Source organism: Condylura cristata, unplaced genomic scaffold, assembly GCF_000260355.1.
Source record: "Condylura cristata isolate star-nosed mole 26May11 unplaced genomic scaffold, ConCri1.0 scaffold00003, whole genome shotgun sequence".
NCBI classification, from domain to species: domain Eukaryota; kingdom Metazoa; phylum Chordata; class Mammalia; order Eulipotyphla; family Talpidae; genus Condylura; species Condylura cristata.
The window spans coordinates 29,417,773-29,430,515 of NW_004567104.1; the positions used below are offsets into that span (position 1 = coordinate 29,417,773).

Genomic DNA, 12,743 nt, shown 5'->3' on the forward strand with positions numbered 1-12,743 from the left:
ATGAATAAATAATCTTTAAAAAAATAAAATAAGGGCCCTCCCTGGTGGCGCAGCGGGTTAAAGCACAGCACTAAGAAGCAAAAGCCACTTGCGCATGAGTTCCATCCCCGCCTGCCCGGAGGTGACCACATGGCTGACCACATGGCGTGGCAGACCTCTCTTGACCCGCCCGCTGCTCCCCTCAGCAGTGTACTTCGTCGATCTTCCTGTTCTGTCCCCACTCTGTCTCTGGTGAAGCCTCTCGCTGCCCCTGAGCCTCTGACCTGTACCCCACTTCTGTATGTGCAAAATAAATAAATTAAAAAATAATAATAAAAAATAAAATAAAATAAAAATAAAACCTTTCTTTAAACCTTTTCTGTCCTTATAAATATGCATTTCTTAAACACAAAAATAGCATACTACACCTACTTTTTATGAAGCTCCCTGTTTCCATTCAATATGCAATGATTTTTTTCCTAATTCAAAACAATCTGGTAGTCCATTAAACGAGTATGCCATAATTTAATCAATTCCCTACTAAGAACCATGAAAGTTGTTACGTTTTAGTTCTCTAAATAATGTCACAGTTAAAACCTTTGATATATTCTTGTTTTATGTTGACTTCCTAATGTCAAATTTCTGGTTCTAAGGACATGCATATCTAAGTCTTTCAAGTTTTTATTTGTGACTTATGTTATATACATATACACGATTTTAGCATTGATGTAGTAAAGTTGGTATATTTTATCATGTTTCAAAATGTCTTAGCAGTCTGTCTCATGTTTTTGTAACAGCTTTCCTGAGTATGATTCACAGACCACAAAACTGACTCTCTTAAAGGTATACAAGTCAGTGGTTACTTGAGTATATTCAGAATTGTGTAGTTACACTACAACCTATTCCAGAACATTTATATTACCTCACAAAGAAAATGTGTTTCATTAGCAGTTATTTGTCATTCACCCTCTTATCTTGGCCCAGGGTACCCACTAATCTACTTTTTATTTCTATGCATTTGCCAACTCAGACATTGCAAATCTAAAGAATCATAGGATACACAGCCTTTTGTATCTGGCTTATTTCATGGAGCATATTTTCAAGATTCATGCACACTGAAACATGTATCAGTACCACATTCCTTTTTTGACAATTATTCCATTGACAAATATATCAAGCTTTATATACCCATGCATCAGTTGATGGATATTTAGGTTGTTTCCATCCTTTGGCTATTAGGAATAACACTGCTATGAGCATTCATGTATAAGTTTTTGTTTCTATATTTGTTCCTAATTAAATTTTTAATACATGTAGAATATAATACATTTATTTCATTTCCTTCCAAAAACCTAATCTATTAGAGTGTAGAATCTCAGATATTCACATCCTCCATATCAGATCTTTTAAAATTGTCTTACACAGGGGCCCTCCCTGGTGGTGCAACGGGTTGAAGTACAGCACTACAAATCTAGCTGTAGCCGCTTTGACATGAATTTGATCCCCAAGCAGGGAGATGAGCCACATGGCACAGCAGATGTCTCCTGTCTCGTCCACTGCTTCCGTCTGCAGTGTACTTCATCACTCTTGCCTGTTCTGCCTCCTGCTCTGTCTCTGGTGAATCCTCTCACTGCCCCTGTACCTCCGGCCTATACCCCAGCTCTGTATGCATAAACAAATAATTTTTTAAATATTGTCTTATACAAGTATAATTCAGCATTAATTTTTTTCAGCATCTCACTGACATTGCAACTTAATTTTAAAGGAGTATTATCTTTTAATATTCATTAGTTTACACAATAAAAAATTATGAAACATAGTAAATAAATTGCAAAAAGCATGATGGGCTCTTGATAAATATATAAATCCATTGAAAAAAGCATAATGCACAGTTACATTAAAGAAGAGCCATCATTCAGCATACCATTGAACTCAATATTGGCTAATGCTATAGAATTCAGTTCAAGAACCTCTACTAAGCTGAATGACCTATATTGAGTCCTATTCTGACTGTTCTATTAATTTTGATTACTGATTTAGTTATTTGCTGAATTTGTCTCTTAGTCATGTTGGCTTTCCTCAATGTTTGGTGGTAAGACTGTAGGTTCTCTGCTACTGGGATAACTTGCTAGGGGTGGTGGTATGGATACTGGTATGAACTGTAATGGTTTGGTCTTTTTTTTTGTTAAATATTTATTTATTTATGCATACAAGAAGTAGGTTACAGTTCAGATGGTGAAAGGATTCATCAGAGACAAAATGGGAAACAGAACAGGCGAACTGACTGAAATACACTGCTGAGGGGAGCAGCAGGCAAGACCAGGACAGGTCTGTTGTGCCATGTGAGTCACCTCCCTGGTCAGGGATGGAACTCATGCTGCAGTGCTGCAGATAGCTTAATAGTGCTGCACTTTAAGCCACTGCACCACCAGGGAGGCTCCTGTTGTTTGGTCTTAAACTATTTTCAACCAGAGTGGGGTTGCTAAGAATCCCAGAAACTTCTTTTTGAAACTGATGTTTCTTATTCTTGCCAGGTGTTACAAATAATGGGGCAGGGAGAGGAGAAATGTCCTGTTTCTCTCTGCAGATTTCATATCCTTAGAACTTTGATGCTGTGTGTCAATTATATCTCAGTAAACGAAGGGAAATTTTAGTTGGGTAGCATATATTGCCCTTGTATAGGCATTAAATCTATATGGCACAAATAGGGAGAGATGTTTTTTCTATGAGATTATCCTGCTATTCACTCTTTTACCATGGTTCCTTGACACAAGCTATGCAATTTCTATCGACAGACATATTCTGGATAGAAAAGGAAATGCTCTGAAAAGTCAGAATTTCCATGCTAATTTATGTTATGACTCCCTTTTTTTGTATAATATCAAAATATTCTGAGCAACCTTCAGTTTACAACTGGATTGCCTTAGCCTCATAAGGCGATCATAAGGTGCTGCCTAGCCCAGACAAACAAGCACTGCACCAGGACGAGAAATTCCTCTTGAAGTCAAAAGTGATTTTACAACTGGCTGATTAGTAAAAGCAAATGGCTGTCATAACAAAGTCAATATTGAGGCAATACTAGAACACATTTTTTACTGCCCAGATGGAGGAAACCCCAAATCTCAGCACTCTACGATCCCACATAAGCCTTCTATTCAGTTTCTGAAGAACTACTTAAACTTTCTACTCTCTAGTCTTTAGATATGGAAATTCACCCAAGTCTCCTATTCAGAGCTAATCAGGTTTTCTACTGTTTAGGCTTCAAGGAAATTCACTTAAGCTTTCTAACTAGTTTTTCAGGATTCTACTACCTAGTCTTTAGATAAGAAAATTCACCCAAATCTCCTATTCAGAGCTAATTACATTTTCTGACTAGACTTCAAGGAAATTCACTTAAACTTTCTAACTAGTTTTCAAAGAACTTTATTATATTTCCTTTTGTGATTTGATTTACAAAAAAATTGCCTCTTCTGCCCTCACTCTACCCCCTAGGATGTCTCAATAAAAATAAAAGTCATTAAACAGTAGATAAGATTTAAGGGATTTAATTTTGGTTAATCTTTACTGTGGTAAATATAGTAATATTAGACTTAATTTTGTAAACCTATATACCTGTTTTAACCTTGATAGATTGATTTTAAAAATGTTATAATATCAACTAAAGGTCAATACGACCCCAGACTATTCTTAGAAAAAAGGTGATTGTGATCTCAGCCCAATTCATATGCTAATGTCATCCCACTACTTGCTTTAAAATGTATAAAATAAACCTCTGCTGAAGGCAGAGCAGGAAGACTTACACCCAACTTCGATTCCCGTGTCTTCCTTACACCCGCGTCCCATTTTCTCCTCCCCCCCCCCTTTTTTTTAAGATTTATTTATTTATTCATACAGAACTGGGGTACAGGCCGGAGATGCGGAGGGTTGAGATTTACTTTTTCCCCCTTTTCTAGGAATCTCTGCTAGCAAATGCCGCTCCCACCTTGAGACCCTGCCTGTTCTGCCCCCCAATAATCTGTGATCGGGGACAAAGAGTCTCCGACAGTTCCTCAATTTCCTTCCCACCTTCATCATCTCCAGAATTGGTATACTCCAGAGGGATACTCTTAGTGTTAATACCTTTTCCTTGAACTGATCTTTCTGTCGCTAGGGTTCCCTCCTCTGGACCTCTACTTTCTGCCTTGTAGTTTCTAAAGTCCTGATCCATCAAAGTTCTCTTGTCTCCGCATGTGTTTTTAAGATTTTTTTTTTCAAGGCCCTCCCTAGTGGTGCAAGGGGTTAAAGCCCCATGAAGCTATCTGCAACCACTGCAGCATGAGTTTGATCCCCAGCCAAGGAGGTGACCCACATAGCACAGTAGACTTGTCTCACCTGCTGCTACCTGGTTTCCAACCAGGGGGCTAACCAACATGGACCTCTCCAGATTCGCCCACTGCTCCCCTCAGCAGTGTATTTCAGTACATCTGCCTGTTTTGTTCCCCACCTCCAGCTCTTGTATGCATAAATAAATGATTTTTTAAAAAAAAAAAATCCTCACTTGCCCTCCCTGGTGGCGCAGCGGGTTAAAGCACAGCACTGAGAAGCTAAAACCACTTCCGCATGAGTTCGATTCCCGCCTAACCCGGAGGTGACCACATGGGGTGGCAGACCTCTCCTGACCCGCCCACTGCTCCCCTCAGCAGTGTACTTCGTCAGTCAGCCTGTTCTGCTCCCCACTCTGTCTCTGGTGAATCCTCTCACTGCCCCTGCACCTCTGGCCTGTACCCCAGTTCTGTATGCATAAATAAATGATTTTTTAAAAAAAAAGATTCATTTATTTGTTCATACAGAACTGGGGTACAGGCCAGAGGCTCAGGGGCGGCGAGAGGCTTCACCAGAGACAGAGTGGGGAACAGAACAGGCAGAAAGACGAAGTACACTGCTGAGGGGAGCAGCGGGCGGGTCAGCAGAGGTCTGCCACACCATGTGGTCACCTCCAGGGCAGGCGGGAATTGAACTTATGCGGAAGTGGCTTTAGCTTTTCAGTGCTGTGCTTTAACCTGCTGCGCCACCAGGGAGGGCCTGTCTTTCTCTTTTTTTAAAGATTTGTTTACTTAAGTATACAAGAACTGGAGTACAGACCAGAGGTGTGGGACTTGCTTAGGATTCTTTTTGTGAGGAAAAACTTTTTATATACAATGGCAGGAAAAGAAGTGTTTTAAATAATGTAAATCACGAGAATAACCTTTATAATTCCCCAGAAAAAATGATAATAATTAGATCTATCAGTCCATACATGTCCTATGGGAATGCATGTGCATGCATATTATACAGGTACTCGGTCTACATGTGCACATGTAGCTTTTAACCAAATGGTATATCATTTTGCTTCACAGCTTGTTTTGTTCTTTAATAGTTTCATAGTATACTACTGCCTGAATATGCCATAATTTGTATTTCCATACAAATATCTGTTCTGGTTTATCTATAGTTTTTATTACCAAAAGAAAACTACAAACAATGTCCCTATTCAAAGCTATTTTGTACTCCTTTATATCTTAGATAAATTGCAAAAGGGGGGGTGGGTCAAAAATTGACTGCCATATTGTCTTCCAAAAATATTTATACCAGCATACTTCATGGGGCAGCCTTTTGGTAAGACTTTTTAAAGCATGACATAATAACTAGAAGCATAAAAGTGAAGACAGACAAGCTTTACTACAAAATAATAGTAAAAAAATTAAGATGAATTTAGTATCTTTAAAATCAGAAAGATGTTAAGGTCTACTTAGGTATACCTGTTCACTGCTACATTCTTAGAATTAGCACAGTGCTGGTATATAGGAGCTTCTCATGTATTGAATAAATTAAATACAAACAATCCAATGAAAAATGGGCAAAGGAAAATTACATACAAACAAAAAATTGCCAAAAAACAAAAAAAGATTTCATTTAAGCATTAAACTTAAAAACACAAACTAATAAGTGATCTATAAGATTGGCAAAGGTTAACAAATGTATACTGGTTTAATTTTTGGAGGATAATTTAACAATTCTCTTAAAATTTTTAATATGAATATCCTTTCACCAATAATTGTACTACTAGGCATTTAACTTACAAAATCAACTGCATAAGTATAGTTATTTCATTATGTCACTGACAGAAGAAAACAATCAGAAGCAACACAAATGGTCTAATCAATAATTAAGTTGGAACATCTACATAAAAGGCTTCAAGGAGAATGTCTAATTGCTTAAAAGGAAATCCATGTATGAAGGGGGAAAAACAGGATTCCCCTAGAAAGAATAATGGACAACAAACATGGGCTGCCATTTGGGGGAGAATAAAGGAAGAGTGCATACCAGAAAGGCAGACTGACAGCTGTTCATCATCCACTGGAGATGCTTTTTGACTGTTCTTCCCACCTCCCACTTGATTTTCTACTTTGAGTCCACTGGTGGTCAAAGGAGCCTCTAGTGGGCTTTTACAGTAAGGGTGGTCCAGCAACTTAGAACTAAGAATGTTCTGTTTGAGACATCCATCCTCATCCATGTGGCATGAGTTCTCATTATGAACAGTTTCTTCTGACACGGTCCCATCTACACTACTCACAGGTTGGTCTGCACCAGACACAGGCAGTTCTACTCGGTCATCACTGATGGTATTTGTCTGATTTTCCTGACCCAGAGTCATAACTTCTCTTTCAGTTTCTGAGATAAACAGACTGCTAGAATGATGTTCTGGTAAGGGGCTATCATGAATCAGTTCTGTACACTCCCACTTTGGAGAGGAAGAGGGCGACTGGTCCCAGGAATATGTGGCACTGCCATTCTGTTGCTCGGGGAATGCTTCGTCTACACTCAGCTCCTTGCCTAAGGAAGGCCTTCCTTTAGAGTGGCCATCAAGCACGTGAGAGTTCTTTCCCTTCACCACGGCATCGCTGTCCATATCTGGGAAGCACGGCTGATGCTGACAGGGAGGGTCTTTAGATTCTGGAGAAGGGGATAGGTTGCAACTGGCACCCTCAGTGTTCTCTCTAAGGGTCTCCTGATGGTCCCCAGTGACCTGCACCCAGCTTTGCTGGGGTTTTTTTAGCTTGCAAACTTTGCTTTTTGTTCTGAAGTGCTGAGATCTGAGAATCCTGTACCGAAATCTAATCATGGATAATTTCTCATACATCATAAGAGGAGATAATTTTATTCTTCTATGTTGGTTAAGTTGGAATTTTTTTGGAATCAGGGATCTCCCATTCCTGTGGTGCTCCAGCCCTTTGTAGCAGCCATAATAAAAACGTTTTCTCTTATGGTTGCTCAAGGTGACCACAATTGTGCCACTCTCACCGGGACTCTGCTTCTCCCCATTGAACTTCATGGGAAAATCAGAAGCTTGTGGCTCTGTCTTAGGTCTGTGACCATTTGTCTGACCTAAAACACTATTTGCTGGTAAGTCAGCAACTGCTTCCAAGAGACTTTTCTCTCCACAGTATTCATGGTCAGAGTTCTTCACTGATGACAGCAACTTCTCTGTTCGGAACCTGCGGAGAGTCCTTGAAATGAAGTGTTTGGAGTCTTTTCTTTTTACTTTAGAGGACAAAACATTTTGAGCAGCCACACTGGGCTTTGTCTTAGCAAAAAGAGGTTCATCCTGGATCCACGTTTTCTGGATTTGAAGGGCCTTTTTTCTGCACTGAAAAGACCTCAACTGCCTGCTTAAGGTAACTGGTTTTCCCAACCTGGCTTTCACAATGCACAAGTGTTGGTGAAAGTAAAACTTCTTAAAGCCTCCAAACCCAGTATTCCATTTTTCAGAAAAGGCTAAGTGAATTCCTTTCCTCCATAGAATTTTCCTCTGTTTTTTCATTTTTCTGATGCATAATGAGATCTGGATGAAGCTGTAAAGATGAGAAAGAAAAGTTACATTTCTACTCTAAAAACAGGCAAACCCTGCTTTTTGAAAGTTCATGCTCTGCCCTTCCCTTTTATGACAGACCTCCATTATTATCACTATCTGAAAAGTTTTAGTGCAAAAGCTAAAAAACTAATAGCAGCTGTCCTGTGTGCCTATGACTATGCAGGTGTCTCTCTCCTTTTCCTAATAAACCTGTCCTTTAGAATGTAAAAAACTGGTCCTCCCTGGTGGTACAGTGGGTTAAGGTAAAGTACTAAGAAGCTAAAGATACTTCAACACAAGTTCGATCCCCGGCCCCGGAGGTGACCACATGGTGCAGCAGACCTCTCCCGATCCGCCTGCTGCTCCCCTCAGGAGTGTACTTTATCAGTCGGCCTGTTCTGCTCTGTTCCCCACTCTGGCTCTGGTGAATCCTCTCACTGCCCCTGCACCTCTGGCCTGCACCCCAGTTCTGTATGCAAAAATAAATATATTTTTTAAAAAATGTAAAAAACTAAAAGACTATGGTGATGGCACATGGGTGATTTGGTGATGGGAAATCTAAAGGGATTACAACTGAGATGGAAAAATGCACAAAAATATGTAAAAATAAACTAATATAATAAAAAAAATTTAGAAACTAAAAAAGAAAAAAACCTAAAAGAACTTAAAAGAGCTTACAACATTTGCTTGGTAGCAGCCGTTAGGGGCTATACATACCCACAGCAGCAAGAGTGGTGTCACTAAGGTCCTTCCCCAGGAATACTTTATACAGGTTGTGTATCCTATCACTGCTATGATTTGATAAGTTGTTTTGTGTCTGGGAAAGCTCAAAATTTTTCAGTGTTAACTAATGGCAACTGCTTCCTCACTTTATGCCATTTCAGCTGATAAAAGTTTCATAGAATACTCACTCTATTGCAGGGGGCAGGGGGAGGAGGGAGGATATACATTTATAATAATATGTTAGAAAATTGAAAAAAGACATAATAATATCCTACTCAATCAAGGTTTTTCTCCACAATGAAAAAATGGGAGGAGGGAAAATGAATATTCTAATATGCCCCATCTGCTATGCCTGCTTCTGACAAAAATGCTTCAAGAGTCCTATCTTGGAATTCATATCCCTACCATGCAATCAGTTTTTAATGAAGTAGGCAATATGTGGAGCCTGAAGAGAATTTCTCAGTTTGGCTCTGCTAAATAACTTTAAACAAGTTAAGATTTTGTGTTCTTATATGTAAAATGAAGAATGGAAACCATATGCCATCTGTGAATTTCAGGAACACACCAATGGAAAATGGTTAGATTAAAGCAAGTCAAAAACAAACATGAGGGCCTCCCTTATGGCACAGGGATTAAGTCTCAGTGATATCAAGATATGGCAAACCACTGTGGTGCAAGTTCAATCGCCGGTCAGAGAGGTGACCCACATGGCACAACAGACCTCTCCTGTCTTGTCTGCTGCTCCCTTCATCAGTGTATCTCAGTAGCTCTACCTGTTCTACTCCCACTCTATCTCTGGTGAATCTTTCAAACCCCAAAACTCTGGCCTACACCCCCATTCTTGTATACATAAATAAATTTTTAAAATCTTAAAAATAAGAGTACAGGCTCTCCCAGGTGGTGCAATGGGTCAAAGCACCACATTATGAGGCTCTCCGAAGCCACTGCAGCACGAGTTCAATCCCCAGCCAGGGAGGTGACCCATATGGCATGGCAGACTCCACTGACCTGCCCGCTGCTCCCTTCAGCAGTGTACTTTGTCCATCTGCCTGTTCTAGTCCCCACTCTGTCTCTGGTGAATCTTCTCACCACCTTACACCTCTGGCCTGTAACCCAGTTCTATAAACATAAATAAATAAATATCTAAAAAAATAAATAAATAAAAGTACAACATAATTTTCCATTAGATCTAGATCTAGGAAGAGCTAATATTACTGAAGGCTCTTTGGCCTAGGGGAAAAGGCATCAGTCACTGCAGCTGGAGTGGAAAAAATACTAGATTGTGAATTAAAAAAGAAAACAACCAATATTCTAGTTTCAGCTTGCCAATGACTAAGAAAAGTTGTATTACCTCTCTGTACATCAGTTTTCTCTGGGGGGAAAAGGAATGAATACATACATGTTTACCTCAGTTTACTCTTCAAATTCCATTAAGATGACAGAAATGGGGATTTAAAAGCAGCCAAATCCCTCAAGACAGTGAAAAAGGAGACAAGAGCAATAAAATGTTTGAAAGAAGAGAGCAGATGAGTGGCAACAGACTTAGCAGTCCAAAAAAGCTGAAATCCAAGCCAGTAGAGGAAGGCAAGAAGCAAATTACTGCACTTCAGAAAGGTTCAGGAATTAGCGGCAACAATACCTATGAAGGTCAGAGTATGGAGGGAGATGATCAAGCTGAAAGATTTAGTAAGAAACAATTAAATCCAAAGATCCTTTCTCCTACCCTCGCCCCTCATCCCTGAGGGCAGGGGTACACTGGAAGGATCACTGAGTTCACACAGTGAATTCCCTCCTAGACTCCTCCCTGTTCAGGTTCCAGGAAAAGTTTATATTCCCAAGGAGGAGATCAAGGGTAGGAAAGGCAGGAGGAGACTGATCACTTAAAGAAAACACCAACACATACTGGTATTGGAGCCTTACTCCATGAAGCAGGCCTACACAATTACTCTACCATGTACCCAAGGTAAGTAATGAAACCCCAAATCCCTCCCCAAATTCACACAGCAGGTAACTGCCTCCCTACTCAAGATTAGAAGTTTATCCTTCAAAAAATATAAAATGGAAGCTCTGCAGTTTGAAGATGAAATTACATATGCAATATAAGAGTTCAAATACTTCCCCCCCCCCACCTCCCCAAATCCTGATAACCTGTCTTATTCACCCAAACAGGAAACTGGAAGAGTCTTCCCTGGAGATTCTGGATAATCAATAAAGGAAATAATGAATATAGATAGTGCCCCCCCCCCAATAATCCGTGATCGGGGACAAAGAGTCTCCGACAGGCACAGAGTTTCAATTTGGAAAGATGAAAAGTTCTGAAAAATGGATGGTATTGATGGCTGCATAACAAATTTATTTTACATTTAAAAACTATATACTTAAAAATGAGAAAAGTGGGCCCTCCCTGGTGGCGCAGCGGGTTAAAGCACAACACTGAGAATCTAAAGCCGCTTCCGCATGGGTTCGATTCCCGCCTGCCCCGGAGGTGACCACATGGCGTGGCAGACCTCTCCTGGCCCGCCCGCTGCTCCCCTCAGCAGTGTACTTCGTCGATCTGCCTGTTCTGCTCCCCGCTCTGTCTCTGGTGAATCCTCTCACCCTCCGCATCTCTGGCCTGTACCCCAGTTCTGTGTGAATAAATAAATAAAAATCTTTAAAAAAAAAAAAATGAGAAAAGTGGCAAAATTTGTTGTATTTCAACCACGAAGGAAAAACAAAGCCAACACGGAAGACAAAAACTAATACTATATTTTTTCCCCCAATTTTTAAATTTATTTTTGTGTAGAACTGGGAGGTATGCTGGAGATACAAGGAGTGAGAGGATTCATCAGAGACAGAGTAGGGAGCAGAACAGTGGATCTACTCAAGTACACTGCTAAGGGGAGCAGAGGGTGAGACAGGAGAGGTCTGCTGTACTATATGTGGATCAGCTCCCTGGCCAGGGATCGAACTCATGCTGCAGTGGCTGGTGATAGCTTGATAATGCTGAGACTAAGTCCTGACCCACCAGAGAGGTCTCTCTCTCTCTCTCTCTTTTTTTTTAAAGAACAGTCAAAAACAGTATAGGGGCCCTGGAAGTTAACAGTAGAAATGAAAAACAACAGAGGCCCTCCTTAGTGGTGCATTGGGTTAGGACGCAGCACTGCAAGCTAAGGGCAGCCGCTTCAGTGCAAGTTCAATCCCTGGCCCCAGAGGTGATCCATATGGCGCAGCAAACCTCTCCTGTCTCGTCTGCTACTACCATTAGCAGTGTAATGTCACTGATCTGTCTGTCCTGCTCCCCACTCTGTCTCTGGTGAATCCTCTCACTGGACCTGTACCCCAGTTCTGTGTGCATAAATAAATAAATAAAAAAAAAAACTGAGTAACTAAATATATAATGTCTGTAATGGACAATAATTACATGGACAGGAATGAAACAAATACCCTGAGTCTATAGTGACATAAATAACTAACTAAATAAAAACCAAATGGGAGAAGGGGTAACCCTTACATAAAATTTCAAATAAAATAAAAATGATGGAAGGAATGAGAGAAATAGAAAAGCACAATTTCCAACTCCTCTCAGAAAAACTGACTCAGGCAAGAGTCATCCATCAATGGATGCTAAAATTAGAGGGAGAAAGTACAATGAGAAACAAGATATTTACATAGTCTCAAAGTATCTCCCACAAGATACTTAAAATTACAAAAGGAAAAATTGTGCTTTTTAGTGGAAAAATCTGGCAAACGTTACCTTGCTCAAGTGGCCAAGGTTAACATCACTAGTAGTGAGATACATAGATATCACATGACTCCTCACGTGGTACAATGTTGCTTGAGTGGTTTTGTCAAAAATATATAATCTGAATTTAATTATATGAAAATAGACAAACTCACATTAAAGGGCACTTTACAGCAAAACTGGTGAAATAATCTTCAGAGTAAAGGACTAAGACTAAGGAGAAGTGACAATTATTATCTTAATATTGATTTTATTTGATAATGTTCTATAGTATATAACATGGAGAAAAGCTGGGTCAAGTGGCTAAAAATTTGAATTTTTAAAAAAATATTTATGTATTGGCACAGCAGATTAAAGCACAGCACTAAGAAGCTAAAGCCACTTCAGCATGAGTTCGATCTCTGGCCCTGGAGGTGACCACATGGCGTGACAGACCTCTCCTGACCC

The 12,743-nt window shown here is 40.0% G+C and overlaps 1 protein-coding gene across 3 annotated transcripts in view; it reads right to left on the reverse strand.

Moving 5' to 3' along the window:
• SENP5 (SUMO1/sentrin specific peptidase 5) overlaps positions 1 to 12,743 on the reverse strand; it is a 44,472-nt gene that overhangs the window by 21,630 nt on the left and 10,099 nt on the right. For all 3 annotated transcript variants that reach the window (XM_004675123.2, XM_012732229.1, XM_012732234.1), the window contains one exon: positions 6,322 to 7,850. In XM_004675123.2, coding sequence (XP_004675180.1) covers positions 6,322 to 7,819 — 1,498 coding nt within the window. In that variant the 5' untranslated portion in view covers positions 7,820 to 7,850. The remainder of the gene's footprint in view (positions 1 to 6,321; positions 7,851 to 12,743) is intronic.